General features: G+C 39.9%; 1 protein-coding gene across 8 annotated transcripts in view; it reads left to right on the plus strand.

Moving 5' to 3' along the window:
* The window catches only part of DCUN1D4 (DCN1, defective in cullin neddylation 1, domain containing 4), a 66,781-nt gene that overhangs the window by 11,748 nt on the left and 35,589 nt on the right, over positions 1–19,444 (plus strand). For 6 of the 8 annotated variants that reach the window (XM_005853157.2, XM_005853156.2, XM_014534520.1 and 3 more), the window contains exons 2-3: positions 12,744–12,814; positions 12,992–13,031. In XM_005853157.2, coding sequence (XP_005853219.1) covers positions 12,744–12,814; positions 12,992–13,031 — 111 coding nt within the window. Of the gene's footprint in view, positions 1–2,655; positions 2,675–6,751; positions 6,772–12,743; positions 12,815–12,991; positions 13,032–19,444 lie in introns of those variants that run through there. The other 2 variants (XM_014534516.1, XM_014534523.1) reach the window with 2 other exon arrangements.

Here is a 19,444-nt window from a genome sequence, read left to right on the forward strand (position 1 = left end):
TGGATTAGGGCCCTGGCACTGGCATTTTTTTCTAGCTCCCAGGGTGATTCTGATGTGCAGTCACTGGATTGGTCTTAAGTAGCTTAATTAGTAAGTTGGGTTTGGTTTAAACTGGGGGAGAGGGCTCAAAGCTTCAGCAGCTCTTCCTGGGCCCTGCACTGGGCGGGGAGCGCAGACCATTCCTGTTCACCATGTGACATCATAGCCAGCACACAGGTAGCTCTCACCCGGTGCCAGGCACTGTTCTAAGCACATTGCAGCACATTTAACCCTTATGAGGATGGCAGTATTATCATCCATTTTATAAAGAGACTAGAGGCCTGGTGCACGAAATTTGTGCACTGGGGGGCGGCTGTTTCTCAGCCCAGCCTGCAACCTCTCCAATCTGGGACCCTTTGGGGGATGTCTGACTGCCCATTTAGGCCCAACAATCCAGGACTGCTGGCTCCCAACCACTCGCCTGCCTTCCTGCCTGATTGCCCCGAACTGCTTCTGCAGTTTGATCACTAATTGCCAGCTTGATCACCCCCTAACCACTCCCCTGCCAGCCTGATCAACGCCTAACTGCTCCCCTGCCAGTCCGATTGCCCCCAACTGCCCTCCCCTGCTGGCCCGACTGCCCCCAACTGCCCTCTGCTGCAGGCCTGGTCGCCCCCAACTGCCCTCCCCTGCAGGCCTGGTCGCCCCCAACTGCCCTCCCCTGCAGGCCTGGTCGCCCCCAACTGCCCTGCCCTGCTGGCCTGATCACCCACAACTGCCCTCCCCTGCCGGCCATCTTGTGACCACATGGGGGCAGCCATCTTGTGTGAGGGTGTGACGGTCAATTTGCATATTGCCACTTTATTTAGGATTCCCACATTCAAGGGTTGAGTGAAGCTGACCCACAAACTTAGCTTTTGGGTTTTCCTATTTTTGCAATATGGAAAACATTTCACAGCTTTGTAATTTAATAATTTGTTCTCAAATAGGAATACATTTGTTTCTACAAATGAGATGTATACCTGTTCCATCTCATATAGCTAAATGACTATCAATCAGTATGCAAAGATGTAAATTGGTATTGTGGATCATTTAAAACACTACTTTTTATAGTGTCAAAAAATAAAACACTAGGCTTCACTTTATGGTAGATTTTATATTCCAAGTCATTTTGAGGTAGAACTCAATTTTAATGATCTTTATTACTTAAAATTGTATTTTGTGCTTTTCTTTTAAAATCACACGTTTGAGCTCATATGCAGATCTGGACTGACTTGTGATCTGATCTGCTTTTTACACTCTGGCTTCCAGGATACTGAGCAACTTCCAGAAGGTTGCAAATCTAATACCAGCATTTTAAACATGTTCTAGTCTCTATGTCATAAAACCCAAATCTGCACTCTCTCCCATGTGCATTTCTAGTTTTCCTTTCACAGTAACACTTCTGGAATAAGATTTTTATGTTTCACGTATTTTGTCTGTCCCTCCCCCCCTCCCCCCTGCTGAATCCTCAGCCCACTTCATTCTGGCCTCAGTTCTGGTTTCAAAATCTTCACCAAGATTACAGAGTAACTTCCACTTGCTAAGTCCAGTGACTGAATACTTTTAAAGCATTCATCCCCCTGCTTATTGGTACCTGTCGTGTGCTAGGCTTTTGCTGTTCTATGTATTGGGATACAGTAGAGAACAAAGCAAAAGAAAGCCCCTGTCCTCATGGAGCTTGAGCTCTAGGGAGAATGACAAAGCTTAAATATATAAATACTAGAGGCCTGGTGCACGAAATTTGTGCACGGGGTGGGGGTTGTCCTTCAGCCCGGCCTGCACCCTCTCCAATCCAGGAACCCTCGGACATCCCTCTCGCAATTCAGGACCACTGGCTCCTAATCACTCACCTGTCTGCCTACCTAATGCCCCCAACTGCCCTCCCCTGCAGGCCTGGTCACCCCCAACTGTCCTCCCCTGCTGGCCTGTTCTCCCCCCAACTGCCCTCCCCTGCTGGCCTGGTCACCCCCAACTTCCCTCCCCTGCTGGCCTCATCACCCCCAACCCCCTGCCAGCCTGATCTTGCCCCTAACTGCTCTCCCCTGCCAGCCTGATCGCCCCTAACTGCCTCTGCCTCAGCCCCCACCTCCATGGCTTTGGAAGGAAGTCAGACATCTGGAAGATGGCTGGTCTAATTAGCATATTACCTTTTTATTAGTATAGATACATAAAACAATAATGTCAAGGTCACAGAAGACCTCAAACTGTATGATTCCATTGATATAGAATGTCCAGAATAGGCAGATCTATAGAGACAGAAAGTGGATTCATGGTGGCCTAGGGCTCAAGGAGTGGAGGGGAGAAATAGGGAGTGGCTACTAATGGGGTGATAAAAATGTTTTAAAATTAGATTGTGGTGACAGTTGCACAACTCTGTGAATACACTGAAAACTTGACTTACGTACTTTAAAAAAGGGTGAGTTGTATGGTTTGTGAACTATCTATAATAATAAAAGCATAATATGCTAATTAGACTTTAGGTCCTTCCGGATGTCCTTCCAGATGAAGCCTGGGCTGCGAGGGAAGCCTGGGTCCCAGGTGCCATAGGGAAGCTGGTGTCGGCAGCCGGGGGAAGGAAGGCCTACTCTTGCACAAAGTTTGTACATCAGGCCTCTAGTATCTCAATAAAACTGTTAAAAAGCATCAGAAAGTGGTGAGTGCTATGTAATAATCTAAATCTGGTGGAGGGTGGAGGTGCTGGTTTGGATAGGGAGGTCAGAGGAGACCTCTCTGACCAGGTGATAATTGAGTAGATATTTCAACCAAGTAACCTGTCAGGTCTGGTGAGCATCAGAGGTTTTGGAGAGAGAAGGTGCTTTAAATGCAAAGGCCCTGAGGTAGGAATTCACTTGAGTATTCAAGGAGGAGTGTGGCTGGAATGGAGTGAGTGAGAGTGGAGTGAGATGACTTAGGTCAGATAATGTAGGTTATGTGGGGCTTTGTAAGGGCTTGCTGAAGACTTGGATTCTTTTTCTTTTATTTTGCAGTAACAAATCCAAAATCTCTGATTGAAATCAAAGGTCCTTTGCATGTGGGCGGGGTTCTCCACTTGACATCACTGACATTCTCATCCTCTGTTTATCTGAAGCCCATAGGAAAGAAGGCTACTGTTCTCTGGAAGGAAGGAGATAGAGCAAACCTAAACAGTGGCTCTCAACTGCACTACACCCTTGGCTTTAACAACAAAATTATTTTCCTTTTTTGTATCGCTGAGTAAAATTGCATTTCAGGAGGATGGGCCATGTCACCCAGGGCTTAGAGAATCCCTAAACATTCCATATTATATCCCATCCAATAAGAGAGCCCTACTACACTAGATCATGTCTTGTTCTGTTTCAAAAACATTTAGAATTGGGTACTGATTTTGATCATCTTTAATTTTGTCCAGTTCTATTTCACTTTTTTGGCAATAATGTGGTCATTATTCTGTCATTATCTCAGTGTCCAGGGGCTTCCTCACCCCAAGCCTTTACTGATTTGATCATTTTTATTGTCATCAAAAAGCAGTTATTAAGTACATATCTGTGCATATTGCTTCATTAAAAACTTTTATACCTGAGAGCATTGCTTACTGATTGGTCAACTGGAGTTTAGCTAGTAATAAAATACTTTCATCAATCTTTAGAGACCAGAAGAAAGAAGTGCACTTTGAATAGAAATAACATTGGTGTTACTGATGATATCTCTCTTTTTTTTAAAAAAAAGATGGTAGGTTGTTTTTAGATTTTGCCTGTTGTAACTTAAAAAAATATATTACCCTAAGTTTGTGTGCTTGTTTATTAACATCTTTGGGTGGGAAATGCTGTTGCTTTTTTTCCTTTATGGAGCATGAAAATAGATCAATGTTTGCTCTGATTAGAAATAAGCTAGCGTGGAGGAGTGGACTTTGGATTGGCAATTAGAAGATGTGACTTACTCCCAGCTTGGCCATAGCTAGCTGTTTGACCTACTTGAGCTAATAAAATGAGAAGTGGACAAAAGGATATGCAACACAGCTCCTCTCTCTCATCTCCTGAATGCAGTCTTAGTGGTTCCCTTACAGTGCAATCACATTTTGCATTCAAGTTAGTTGTAAAGTCTGTATGTCAGGTGAAAATCACTCGTATTAGAAATATCCCTGGAAATACTTTCAGAAGGAGCCCCGTTGGAGGTTGTCTCGGATAAACCCAGCACAGTCAGTTCTTTCCTCCAGCATTGGAATAGATTGCTGGCTCTTCAGTGGAGCACCAGTTGAAGCAGCTGGTTTGTGTTTAGGGACCACATTTTATGAAAAATACATCTTTAAGTACTAGACTCATATAATGTGAGATGCACAAAATGTGATTGGCACATGGAAACCCAGCGGCTATGGGATTCATGTTGTCTGTCTCTCTCCCTTCTTTTTGTTGCCAAGTGAACAAAGTTGAATTTGTATGAGTTAAAATGTAGATATTCTGTAGTTTCACTGTACTTAGGATTTCTCCTCTCCACTTTTACTGCCACTGTCTAACTTAAGGCCCTAATTATTTCCCACCTCAATCACTTCCAGTAGTATTCATGAAAGGTCATTCTAAATCCAGGCCAACTATCATTTATGCCACACATTTGTCATAGAAAGATCTTCCTAAAATGCTCCTGATTTAAACAATATGCATGGCACTCAGACCTAGAGCAGTGCTTCTCAAACTTCTTCACCAGCCTTCTGCTATGGCAGAGGTTCTGTGGATTAAGTACCCTCAGGGTCCTGGGAGGCTAGCTCAGTGTGGTGAAATTTCTTCAAAGTCTTGTGCCATAATTCTGTTTTCGTATTCACGGAAAACTCTTGTAGATGAATTGCCATTGAGTAGAATTGCTGCTTTTTGAATGTGACATGTTTATCTGTTACATTTGCATATCCTGTGGTGGTCTGTAGGAGATTAAATCTAAACTCTGAAGCAGGATTCAGTGTCTTTTTTTCCCCTTACCTTCGCCTTCCTTTTGAATCTCTATCACCATGCTGCTTCTCACATTTGAAGTTCTAATGGTGTGGATACACTGAAATGTTATAAACATACTGAATTTAGGTCTTGGTGTCTTTGTGTCTGCATTCAGTTATTCATTGAGTATTCCTTGAGCACCTAATATGTACCAAGTATTGTTCTAGGTACTAGGGATACAGTAGTCCTTCATGAAGCTTGCATTCTATTGGTAGAGGAAGATGACAGATCTATGACAGATAATATCATATGAGTTGGTACTAATGCCATAAAGAGAAGTAAATCATGGTAAAGTGATAAAGAGTGAAGAAGGATTCCTGTTTGTTGGGTGTGGCAATAATTTGTAAGAAGGTGCTATTTAAATGGCAGTCTGATGAAGTAGGAGAACAAGCCCTATTATTATTAGAGGGAACAGGGCTCAAGGCAAAGAGAACAGCATGTTCAAGCTCCTGAGGGAGGAGTATGCTTGGAGTGTTCACAGCAGCAGGAAGCTCACTGTGACTGAGAGGAGAGAGCCAGGGGAAAAAGAATAGGAGTTGAGATTGGGTAGATGGGGTAGAGGCAGAGTGTGTAGAGCCCTGAGTCCATGACAAGGACTTTTCTTTTGCCTTGAATGCCTTCCCCTTCCATCAGTAACTTTTGGGTGAAATTGGAATTAACTTTAATTTGTTAACATGCTAGCTAGTTGCCCCTGTATTTACTGACTAATTATCTCTTCCCCATTGATTTCAAATGCAATTTTATCATATATTGATTGTGTGCTTCTACATACATACATACATACATACATACATGTTTACCAACACTCTTCCATTGGTTTATCTTCTTGCACACATACCATACATTTTAGTTACTATACAGCAGTGATGGCGAACCTTTTGAGCTCGGCGTGTCAGCATTTTGAAAAACGTTAACTTAACTCTGGTGCCGTGTCACACATAGAAAATTTTTGACATTTGCAACCATAGTAAAACAAAGATTTATATTTTTGATATTTATTTTATATATTTAAATGCCATTTAACAAAGAAAAATCAACCAAAGAAATGAGTTCGTGTGTCACCTCTGACACACGTGTCGTAGGTTCGCCATCACTGCTACAGTATTCCCCTGTTATCCATGGGGGATAATTTCCAAGACCCTCGGTGGATGCCTGAAACTGCAGATAATACTGAACCCTATAAAGGCTATGTTTTATCTTAGGCATACATGCCCTTTCACTTAAAGGAAGCACTTTACAGCTCCTCTTTGGCATATCTGAATTTCTAGCATCACTGATCTTGAGCTTTGGGGCCATTATTAAGTAAAATAAGTATTACTTAAACACTAGTACTGTGATACAGGACAGTTGATCTGATAACCAAGATGGTGGCTATTACGTGACTAACGGGTCATGAGCTTATACAGTGTGAATACACACTAGACAAAGGAATGGTTCACATACTAGGCAGCCATGAGATTTCATCACACTACTACTCGGAATGGCACACAACTTAAAACTTATAAGTTGTTTTATTTTTGGAGTTTTCCATTTAATATTTTTGGACTGTGGTTGACTGGTCAACTGAAACCACAGAAAGCAAAACCATGGTTAAGGGGGGACTACTGTGCCTTTATATCAGGCAGTGGCAAACTACAGCCCTTGGGCCAAATCTGGCTCACCACCTAGTTTTTTGTTTTTTTTAAAATATATTTTATTGATTTTTTACAGAGAGGAAGGGAGAGGCATAGAGAGTTGGAAACATCGATGAGCTGCCTCCTGCACACCCCCTACTGGGGATGTGCCCGCAACCAAGGTACATGCCCTCGACTGGAATCGAACCTGGGACCCTTAAGTCCGCAGGCCGACGCTCTATCCACTGAGCCAAACTGGTTAGGGCATCCATCTAGTTTTTTATAAAGTTTTATTGGAAAACAGCCATACTCATTTGTTTGTGTATTGTTTATGGTTGCTTTTGATCTACAATGGCAAAGTAGTTGCAACCGAGAGCATATAGCCCAGAAAGTCCAAAATATTAATGATCTGACCCTCTATAGAGGGTTTACCAACCTCTGCTTTACCCTATATATTGATATCTGATAGGGCAAGTTCTTCCTCATTCTTTTTCAACAATTTCTTGGCAAGTCTAGCATGATTGTTCTTTCAGATGAACTTTAGAACCAATCTGCCAAGCTTGTCTGACTCCCTCCCTTTTCCCACCTCTTTCTTGGGGTGGGGAACTGGGAGGCACAAAGCATAGGAATTTGATTGCATTTAATGTGTAGTTTAGTAAAGGGAGATATGTTTGATTTACAATACTGAGTCATTCCATTTCAAGAATGTAATATCGCTACATTTATGTATTTTAGTAAACTTCCATTGTTTCTTCATTTGACTTTATATATTTAAGTTTATTCCTATGTTTATTATTGCTTTTTGTTGCTGTTATAATTGAGATCACCTCCCAGCTGTATCTTACAAGTGACTATGGTATAAAGGAAGGGTTTTTTGTTTTTTTTAAATATATTTTATTGATTTTCTACAGAGAGGAAGGGAGAGGGATAGAGAGCTAGAAACATCGATGAGAGAGGAACACTGATCAGCTGCCTCCTGCACACTCCCCACTGGGGATGTGCCCGCAACCAAGGCACATGCCCTCGACTGGAATCGAACCTGGGACCCTTAAGTCCGAAGGCCGACGCTCTATCCACTGAGCCAAACCGGCCAGGGCTAAAGGAAAGGTTTTGATTTTATATGCATTCAAATTGTTTCTGACCCTCTTATGGAAGTAAACTTCTATTAGGAGTGTTAATTTTTAAATTTGATGTTTTTTTGGTTGACAGTCATTGTCTGAACTTACCCATAATTGTTTCGTTTTGAATATATCTCTGTCTATATTGTGGGTAGTGTTGGGGAATGGACTTTGACCTCTCAGTGGCATTCTTTTTTTTTCTTTTATATTATACTAGTGGCCCGGTGCACAAATTCGTGCACATTGAAAGGAAAATAATTAGAAGAAATATTTTAATATTGCTGTTCACCCTTTCTCTATAATAGAAGTATCAACAAAATTCACGATTGACAATGACAGATGGAAACACATGTGTGCGATTGGTGCCAGCAAGAGGTTTATATGTATCGCACATGCGCGAGTCAACTTAGCCTTTTATAGATATAGAATAAACTTGCTTAATTAGACCTGCTTTCTGATTTAGCTAAATTTTTTCCAGCCCAGTGAAGCACCCCAACTTCTCTTACAGGTAATTGTCAGCAACACAGCAGTAAATATCAATATGAAGCAGTTTACTATTACAGATCATGCAGGGAGAATAAAGGATAAAATATTTAACTGCAGCAGTGTTTGACTATATTCTGTGCAGTGAGAAAAACCTGAAGTCATTTTCAAGGTCCACCATTTCTTCTTTTCATTTGGGTCAAGTTTCTAAGCTTTCTAAGTCTCCATTTTCCAGCTAATAATAATAATAAAAAAAGGATTCCACTGAGTCTCCTATCTACCTACTCCAGGAGTTCTGTGAGGATCAAATGAGATGAGGCACGGGAAAATGCTTCACAGACATTTGGTTAAAGTGTAATTGTTTCCACCTGGCTATAAAGCAAGTCGGGTTCCTGGGCTGAAGAAACTGCAAGGAGGCTAGTTGCTAGGGAGAGGAAGCCGGGCGTTACTATGTGATGTCATTATCCAGCACCCACAGTGACCGTTTCTGGGCTGGGCTGTGGGCTGCATTTTGCACCATGGGGTCTTGGCAGTGTCGGCTGCGATTTGGTGGGCTGTCGCTCCAGGGTGGTGGCAGGGCCTGTGTCCCACTTGGGGCAAGCCAAGTGTTGTTTTGTGGGTGCCAGCTCCGTGGTGCCGTTTCTCTGTGCGCATCTTGGCAGCTCCTGCATTGAGTGTCTGCCCCTGGTGGTCATTGTGTGTCATAGCAACTGGTCGTAAGGTGGGAAGGACACTTAGCATATTAGCCTTTTATATAGCTAGACTAGAGGCTCGGTGCATGAATTTGTGCAACAGTGGGGTCCCTTGGCCTTGCCTGCGGGATCGGGCCAAAACCGGCTCTCCGACATCCCCTGAGGGGTCCCAGATTGCAAGAGGGTGCAGGCTAGGCTGAGGGACCCCACTGGTGCATGATCAGGGCCTGGGAGGGACACAGGAGGTTGGCCAGCCGGGGAGAGACCGTGGGAGGGCTCCAGGGTGTGTCCGGCTGGTCTCTCTCAGTCCTGATTGGCCGGACCCCAGCAGCAAGCTAACCTACCAGTTGGAGTGTCTGCCCCTGGTGGTCAGTGCACATCATAGCGAGCAGTTGAGCGGCCTTAGCATATCATTAGCATATTATGATTTGATTGGTTGAATGGCTGACTAGACACTTAGCATATTAGACTTTTTATTATATAGGATAGATCACAGCAAACGGTAATAAAAATAAGCAAATAAACAAGCACCAGAAACTTTATGCCCAGTCAGCCTTTGTTGGATATTTAAAAAATACCCAGAAAATAATTTAGGCAAGCTATTTATCAAGCAGACTGTGCCTTTTTACAGAGTCATTTGTTGCTTTTAATACAGAATATAGAGTTTGCTTATCACACAGGAGAGTCAAGCCCAGTCGCTGCTTTCCTGTGGAGAGCCATTTGATCATGGAATAAAGTTGGCTTAGCCTAGCATTATCTTTCGGAATAGAAATATGAGCCAGAGATTTTTATGAATCAGTTAGTGCTTTCCTAAGTATGTTCTCTGTAAAGCATTTGCTCTTTACCCTTAACATCTATTCCTTGAGGATGTGAAATCTGTTTTAGATTTTAAGGTCTATTTACTTGCCCTGAGCACTGAACAGATGAACCATAAATTTGATATGTGTTAACTTTTGTGGATTTATTTTTTAAGACCATTTTTGTCTTTTTTCCTTGAATTTGTGTCTCTTCCTACTTCATGAAACTAAAGAAAAGTTTTTTATGTTGCTAGTTCCTTTTGTTTTGTGTGTGTGTGTGTGTGTGTGTGTGAAGTGATGACGAGATGTTGATGGTAGTTGACATCTGATAGGGAAGTGGAGAATTGCTGAAATATATTTTGTGATTTGTGAAATGAACCTTGTTACTCTCCTTGCCTGTAAAGTGAAACTTCATGTACAGAACCTGGTCTTAAACGCTCCTGTATATTTTGTTGTGGAGATTATCATTATTAACATCATGGTATATGAATATGGCAATGCCACCAGAGGCCCTGGAGACGTACGAGGCCATGTGCCTCATTCACAGAGGAGAGAGCACCAACTTTGGAGTTTCTGAGATGGGGCTTTATTGGACCTATGGAAATTAGACCATTTTAGATAGATAGCTGTGTGGTGTGGAAAATGGTATAAACAAATATAGTGGTAATTGATATCTTTTGTTGAGCACTTAGTATGGTCCAGGCATTGTAATGAATGTCTGTCACACCTAAGCTTTGTAACCTCATTTTACAGACGAGGACATCAAAATTTAGGTTAAATAACTGGTAGACCTAAGATTCAAATGAGTTGTCAGAGTCCAGAGAGAGGTACTAAAGCACAGTAGTATTTGGGTAGGAACTGTGTGTGTGTGTGTGTGTGTTTACATGTATGTGTGTGTATGTGTAGAAGGATTTAGCAATTTTGTTTAGATTATCTTATGTGAATTTTGACAGTTGAGTTAACATCAGTGGTGAAAAAATTATAGCATGGAGCGGGGCAGGGCCTGGAAGCCACATTGCTCTATGATCTTTGGCAAGCCCCTTTCTCTTCCCTCCTGTGAGGCCTCAGTTAAAAAAAAGAATTCAGATCCTTGAGTTTTCTGTCTTTGTTTTTTTTTGGGGGGGCGGGGGGCAAGAATTTAACTCAGGATTTAAGTTCAAGATGATAATAGAATGTATCATTTGTCTTCCTGTTTTTAAATTGGGAGTATAAAAAGGGGAGTTTGGCTCAGTAGTAGATGCAGGGGGAGGGGTTGGTGTATGGTTAAGCTCCCCATTGCCTCTTGCAGGCCAGGAGAGAGATGTTGCTTCTAGCTTTAGAGATCTCTATCCATGCTTATTAAATATAAACATAAGTAAGTGAATACCCACATGTACATATATACATACCCCCACACACCCCTAATACTTTAAAACTTCTCTGTGCAATGCACTAATTAAGATGGAGAAGGTTCTGTGCCACATTATGTCACCATTTACTTTAAATATGGCGAAGCTATTTAGATGCCAAACAATTAACACTTGTCTATATTGAGACCCATTTAGAGCCTGGGGCCCTACTCTGCTTGTCTCTCAGCCAAAAACACTCATGGAGCATTCTCATTGGCTGTGACTGTGCTGTTAGGTGTTTGACTGTGGCCAGGTGGGCCGGAGCAGTACATGTGTAGCATCCATGTATGGCCGGCTGCTCCTGACAATGGAGTGTGAATGTCAGGGCTCTGGTGCCTGCTGGCCCCTCTGCCCTGTTAGGCCAGCCAAGACCTGGATTCCTGCCATGATTTAGAAAAGAAAGTAAAGCTTTCTAAATACTGGCAGGAAAATCAGCTTGCTTTCCAGATTCAAAGCAGCTGCCCAGAGTCCAGTCCCCCTGCACAGACAACTTGTATTGTAGTCTTCTCTTGGGTTTGTTCTTGGCATCCGATACATGTCCCAAGTAAAATGTGGTTGATAAAAAATGTAGGTTACAAATATTAAGGGTGATATTTTTTTCTTTTTTATCAGAATGGCATAATTTGGAGAGTTGCAGTATTTTTTCAAGGTTACTTTCAAGACTAACCTTTATGATAGTAAAGACAAGCAACTAATGTAAATCTTGATATTTTGTGAAAATACATCTGTTGATGCTTATGAAATTATTTATAGACTTCTAACTCACTTTTACATAGCTTAATATGTATGCAAGCATAATTTATAAAAGTCATTTGACATTAGAAATTCAAAAGCCTAACGTTTTAACTGAAAGTTTTATATTGTGCAGGATTCTAAGATGGAGCAACTTAATTCTTCTTGTATGTCTGACTTAGAGTGTAATTTTGCAACTGTAGGAGATGATTCAATAGCTGATGCATTCTTTGCTTTGGCTATGTTTCTCTGAGTGTGATTTCTGCTTCTGTGTTTCTGTCTCTGTGGCACATTGAATATTGTGGTACAAGTAAGCATAGATTCCATCACAGGGCTCAGCCTACCACACTGAGTTTGCAGGATAATTCTTTGGTTTGTCTGTGTTTCACTAAGAGGGGGAGGGGCTTAGATTCCTTTTTTTTTTTTTTTTTGCTTTCTCTGTTGTATTAGAGCCAAAAAAATAAATATACTGTAAGAACTCTTGAATAGTTGAGATGCTTTTCTATTATTTTCTTGTTGGGAGCTTGATGTTTTGCTAGTAGCTCTGGGAAGAGAAAAGGAAAGAGAAAGCCGACACGTTTCATTTGAGATCTATCTTCTATTTCTATAACTTGTTTAATTTGCTAACATTGTTGATATTTTTCTATTAAGTTTAGGTTCATTGCTGGTAGGATTTTATCACTATTGACGTATTTTGTTTTACCTTACAATTCACATGAAAATTTCATGAACATTTGGTTGGGAACTTAACTTTATTGTCAGACTATTTCTAGGAGATAGGTCAGTAGTTGCATGTTGTATTTTACTTAATAAGTATCAAGTTAATGGAGATTCAGTTGTATCAAAACATTTGTTTATCATTACATCTGAGCTTTCTTCTTTTTATAGTCTTTGCAGTTTGGGAAATAAATGACACTGAATTTTCCTCTTTTTCTTTTTTAAAGACTTTCAGCTGAATTCTCATCTCTCAACACTGGCAAATATTCATAAGATCTACCACACCCTTAATAAGCTAGTAAGTCAATCTTTCAATGACAAAACTACCAGCTGTTTAAATAGTTGTTTTAAATGTAGTGGATAAAAAAAAATTAGGTTACGGATATTAAGATATCAGCTATTTATGAAAATATTGAATTTTAAAACTTGTTGTGATGGTGTGATTTCTTGATAATAGTGAACATATTTCTTGCAGAATCTAACCGAAGACGTTGGTCAAGACGATCACCAAACAGGTATCTGTAAATGCTAATACTACTTAATTTTAAATAACCTTCCTAATTTAAAGTTACAAAGGAGAAATACTAGCTGGGAATGCTCAACATGGTAATACATTCCATTAACAAGTTGCTACTTGGTTGAGGATTTTTCCAGTTGTGTGAGGCAGCCATTTATGGTTCCTTCTCAGTGGGAAATCTGTTCTGGGGCTTGGTTATGACAGACTACTTCCGGCCCTTTAAAGGGGACGAGGATTCTCCCTAGTGGTTTCAAGTTGTCATTTCTCTACTGAAGTATTTTAGTTCATACTAAAAAGTCACTACAGTAATACAGTTTGAAAGGTATTCCATAAATGTTTGTTGAATTGAGATAAAATGATTTGATAGCTAGGTAGGGAGTATGTGTGTGTTGTATAGGTCCTGAGGATTTATGAATGGGAAAATTGAAACTTGACTATTATAAATGATTCTCTAGCCCTGTTAGCATTCTAATCACTCGGGGTGGGCTTGTTAAAACAGATTGCTGGGTTCCACCCCTAGTGTTTCTAATCCTGTAGATTGGGATGGGGCCTCAGTTTGCATATCCGACAGGCTCCCAGAGATGCTGATGCAGGAGAACACACTTTGAAAACCACTTCTCTAAACTGTTGATAATCATAAAGTTTAGAACTTGCACTTGATCTGTAGTTTCTAAAACTTCCAGCACAAATGTAAGTATATTTAAAATTTTTTGAGAATTACCACAATAATATATGACTATATGCTTGTTGGTGAATTTTGAATAGCCTAAAAATAAATTTAGAAGTAAAAAGTGACAGTCCTCTCACATCTCCCAATCCAACCTTCCCCCAGTTTAATGTTTGTTCTTTCAGACATTTTTATATATGCATATATTTTTATAGTAGTGGTGTTTTTTTTTATTTGGCATCAATGAGATCATACTGTACATACTATACAGTACAGTATCATTCTTTTTTCATTTAACAGTGTATCTTGGATGTTGTTGGGATTTAGAACTCCCCATACTCCCCTCCAAATTGGTTCAGAATTAATTGAAAATTAGGTGCAAGATGGAGATTGAAGTAACAAGTTTGTTGGAAAACACAGCTTAGTTGTGCAGCAAAAATGCAGAGGCTTTTCAGTATTTATATACCTGAATTACTATACTAGTCTTACATCAATCACCGCCACAACGAGATAAGCACAGGCCAGCATTCCCTCTGTTTCCTCTCTAAACCCCACTGTGACAGTGGAAGGAAGGGGCTGGACTTCTGTTGGGAAGCCCATCTGAAAGGGGCTCAGAAGGGCTGGGCCCCTCTGGTCAGTTCCTCATCCCTGGACCACCAGTGAGATCACAAACTCCTCCTTCCCGGGAAGGAGTGAGACAAGGGGCAGAGACTGCCAGGAGTGTTCTAGAAGGCAGGCCAGAGTGTCCCTTTATTTCAATAAATATAAGTCAATTCAAAGACAGTCAAAAGCAGTTTTCTTAATAATTGAAAAGCAATGTATGCACATGGTTTTAAAAAAAATGTCGAAAAGATATAAAACAAAAAAATGAAGGTTTCTGTCCCATTTCATTACCCCATTTCCCATCCCCACTATTACTACACACTTCACTCTCTAGAGGTAACTTTTACATTCTTGTATTTGTTTCCTAGATGGTGATGATGATGATGATGATATTGATATTTTTTACCCCAAATAACAAGTGTATATCTGCATGTGCCTCTTGTTTTTTGTCACTCAGTATATCTTGGAGATATACTGTAGCGCATTTATAAAGTTTTTGCTTTATTTTTTAATAAATGCATAGTTTTCTAATTCATGGATATATCATGATATGTTTCTATTGATACACATTTAAGTGTGTTCAACTTTTAGCTACGACCAGTAATGCTGAAATAAAATTTTCAGGGCCAGTTTTAATAGTTAAGAGAAAAAGCACACTTCTCTCCTATTTTGGGACAGTAGATTGGTAGGCTTTGGGGATATTGTTAAACTTAAGAGTTAGTGTAGTTTTGATTTTTAAAACTGAATTTTGTCTTTGTAAAGCCTTTAGGTTGTCCCCCCTTTGCTAAGGTAATAAAACCTCTAAATTCTGAATCTTGTACATTATATAGTTAACTTTGAACTTTGGATTAAAGTGAGTGAGGTTACTATAGTAATTTCACATTTACATATTTAATTTGAATATGACAATTTAATAACAGTAAGTTAAAATTAAGGAAAATGAAAGTGGACAATGTATTTAGCCGCATGCCTCCTCTCTCGCCCAGTGGGCATAGTGGATATGTCTGATGTTTGATGTATGACATGCTGTTGCAGTGCCTGGTACCTCGTAAGTGCCTGTCAATGTCAGTTAGTGTTAGTAATTTCTTAGAGTTGCCAATTTCATTAACATTTCTCCATCTGGTTATAGCATCACTTGTGATTACCATACCTATAATGACTGTACTTTAAAAAAGAAACAACATAAAATCTATACTGTTTGGAAATCTGAGGAAGTTAATTACTGTAATGTCTGTTTGAATCTCTTGGCCCAGCAATAGTCTGAGCAGTAGCTATAGCAACTGTACATGGAAGAGCCAAACTCTAAGTGCAAAAGAGGCTACCATCTTCCTGCTCTGTCTCCTCTATCACTTTTCCTTGGTGCTTTCAATCTTCCTCCCATCAAAGAAATAAAAGTCAGACAGACAGACAGACAGAGTTAATGTTGGAGAAGTAGCCCAAAATACTGGGAATGAGGAAAAAAACCAGAGAGGACAAAAAATGATGAAGGAAGAGGATACCTGTCAGAATCAATATTATTTAGAGAGAAAGGGATTTTTTTGCCTTAAATAGTGGGATAAAAATTGCTCATTTAGACACTAATAGTTTTAAGCAAGCAAGTAGTTCAATGATCTGTTCAAGAAAATGAAATAAAATATTAGGTACTGGTAAGGTGTCTAAAAATGCAATCTGTTTATCAACTCAAATTACTATATCTGTGACATTGTTAAGTCAAAAGTGAGGTTGAAATAGCTATCTAAAAAGTATTGAAGTGGCACAATGAGCCATGTAAAATGTTATTATGTGAAAAAGGCTGTATGATACAACAAAGTCACTAAAATGAAAAATTAAACAGTAAGATTTTTATATTGAAACATGAATTTATACTGTTTGGGAAAATTCAGAAAAATTGTCTAATTTTATAGACCTTTTATTTGGAGATGACTAGAAATTGGGCACATAAATTTATGTGTTTTACTGGCAATGAATTCTAAACAGGACTTTTTTTTATTTGAGGCCCACAAGTGAAAAGATTTTTTGAAAAAAGAGAGACAGTGGAGTAACTACTTAGCATTTATTGAGAATAGCATGCTTAGTTAAACCATTATCATAACAACAAGCTTGGTAGTAGACACTAAAGGGCCTTAGGTTTGAGGCAGGTAAACTCAAGTTGCTCTTTAAAATTATTTTCTGGGACCAAATATTAGGATAGATCTGTTGGAAAAAATTGGCAGTATTTCTAATTGTTTAATGTGGAAAGAATGGCTATATTCATTCAGTTCCTGATATATTTGAAATAAAGTTGGTTAATAGAAGAATTTATTTGTTCTCTTTGAACACTGAACCAAAAGGAAATAAACTTGAACTCAAATTATAACCTTTGGGTGAAAAATATAAACAATTTATATTGCCTTCCTAAGGATCATATAAATAGGAAAGCATGAAGAAAGAGCTTCTAATGATGGGAGAGTTGGGAGGGTTTTCACTCACTCCTCATCTAATATAGAAATAGTTAGACCAGAATATCAATCAAGATAGTAATATTAAGGGGCCTGAATCATAGTTTGGGATTAGTAGTTGGGATTATTCTTCTCATCTTCCTCGTTCTTTATTATTACAAAAAGGCTTTCTTCTTTCATATGTTTCTGCCAAACATTTCTTACCAGCTTTAAGGTAGCTCCCTAAAATCTTTTTATTACTACGTTTCCTTGGTGATTGTCAGAGAATGAAAATTTGTAGCTCTGATAATTTCAAATGAATTTCTGGGTTTCTTAAAGTTTGTTAGTAAATTGCTTTTATTTGAAATGTCAGCCTTAATATTTTGCCTCTGCCTGTAATGTCAGATTGTTTGTACTCAAGTAGATACTTTAAAGGGTTAAAATAGCTCATTCTGTAAAGAAGATAAACATTCCATAGCATTCTTTATTTGTTTACTAAACTTTTTAAAGTTTAAAGACAGTTTAATTGAAGTAGATTGTGATGCAAGTTCTGATACAATAAAGTCTAAATTTAACTATAAAAATAAATACAAATTTGTAAAACATTTACTTAGATTTAAGTATTTTTATTATAAAAAGACATCACAGAATTATTTTAAGATGCAAACATTCTAGAATATATGTTTTAAAACATCCTACCTGCCAAGAAACTTAAAGTGCTTGTTTTAATGAGAAATGGAAAAAAATCTGAAATTATGGTGTATAATCTATTCATAAGTGTTTTATTTCTCTGGAAATGTACTGTGTTTTTTGTTTGTTTTTAGCAGAATTTGATTTACACATGTTTTAGGAATATTCAACAAACATTGAGAGTTTGCTGTAGGACTCTCAGTACATGTATCTCATTATTACTATAGTAAGATACTTTATGAGCTGCTGTGTGTGCACTGGTGACCCAAACTGGGACCCTGCAAACCAAGGTGTACCTTTGTACATGCAAGCAAGATCCTTACACATATGTGTTGCCCAGTACCTGGCACTGGGCAGGCACCCCATTCAGGCTGGAGTCTTGTTTTATAACGGAGTAGTGCTTTTGGCTGGTATTTTCTTGAAGCATATTATCCGGGTAACTTCGCACAATTGTGGAAGCCCAAGTATAAACTGGGATTTAGGTTCTAGTCCTGACCACAGGGTTGTGACTGTTAGTTACTGACATGCTCTCCCTGCCTTTCGAGTAGCTTTATAGAAAGAGTTGTCCACATTCAGTAAGTTTACTCCCTCACCTCACATCCTTCCCCAGCCCACTGCAATTTAGCCTCCACCATCACCAACCCATTACTACTGGACTTCATTGCTGAGTGCAGTGGGTGCCTTCACTGCTTCCTGAGCTGACTTCAGTGTGCAGTTCACCACTCTCTTTTCCTATGGCTTCTAGACATTATCCTCTCCTAGGTTTTTCTCTGCTCAGGTTTTTACTTTCTTTCCCACCCCTTGGCTTTCCATACTCCCCAGGGCTCTGTCCTTGGTTCTCTCTGCCTCTCAGCCTCTGTTCTTCAGGTTAGTGGAGGTGGTCGCAAGTGGTGGCGGAGACCTTGGGCTTCGCTGCTGAGAGCTGGGGTTTGACCTCTGACTTCACCTGCTGCTTTCCATCTGTCATCTGATCTCTGTGGTTCGGGTTCTTCATTGTAAAAATGGGCATGCTAACAAATTCCTACATTGTAGGGTTATGAGGATCCACTGAGCACTGAGGTCCAGCCTGAGGCCACGGGCATACCTCCATTATGTCACTTGGAACATGTTTCTTTATATCCCTACCATCTGTCTACACACAATGTTTGGAACCTATTGAATGGATGTATACCACAGTTCTCATTCTTTATATATATATATGTGTGTGTGTGTGTGTGTATGTGTGTGTGTGTGTGTGTGTGTGTGTGTGTGTGTGTGTGTTGATTTCAGAAAGAAAGAGAGAGGGAGAGAGAGAGAGAAACATCCACAATGAGAGAGAATCTTGGGTCGGCTGTCTCCTACACGCCCCATACTGGGGATGGAGCCTGCAACTCGGGCATGTGCCCTTGACCAGAATCGAAACCGGAACCCTTCAGTCCACAGGCTGATGCTCTATCCACTGGGCCAAACCAACTAGGGCCACAGTTCTCATTCTTCAAATGACACACCAGAGACCCAGACTAGGTCAATGATTGACCGAGCCACATAGGTAGGTGAAGAGTGGGAGCTCATTCATTAACTGTGGATCATTCAAACCAGCACCTTTTGGCTCTTGTCCTCTTGGGTCACTGAGAGCCCAGGGCCTCTACCAGTGGGCCAGTGGAATGAGTAAGATTTGTGGTCCAGAATTGACACATAGCACTTCTGAGACCGTGACAAGTACTTGGATGCCTGAGTCTTAGTTTTTCCATCTGTCAAGTAGAGATAATTACCTCTGCCCTGCTGTCATTCAGTGTTATTGACATAGTATATCTGCTAGCACTTGTGCCAAGATGGAGTATTTTAATTTATATATATAAAAGCCGAAGTCAGTGGTCAGCAAACTCATTAGTCAACAGAGCCAAATATCAACAGTACAACGATTGAAATTTCTTTTGAGAGCCAAATTTTTTAAACTTAAACTATATAGGTAGGTACATTGTTATTAACTTAATTAGGGTACTCCTAAGCTGGCCTTTGCTAAAAACGTCCTCAATCTGAGGGGTCGACCTCAGC

The sequence above is a fragment of the Myotis brandtii genome, unplaced genomic scaffold, assembly GCF_000412655.1.
Source record: "Myotis brandtii unplaced genomic scaffold, ASM41265v1 scaffold10, whole genome shotgun sequence".
NCBI classification, from domain to species: Eukaryota; Metazoa; Chordata; class Mammalia; order Chiroptera; family Vespertilionidae; genus Myotis; species Myotis brandtii.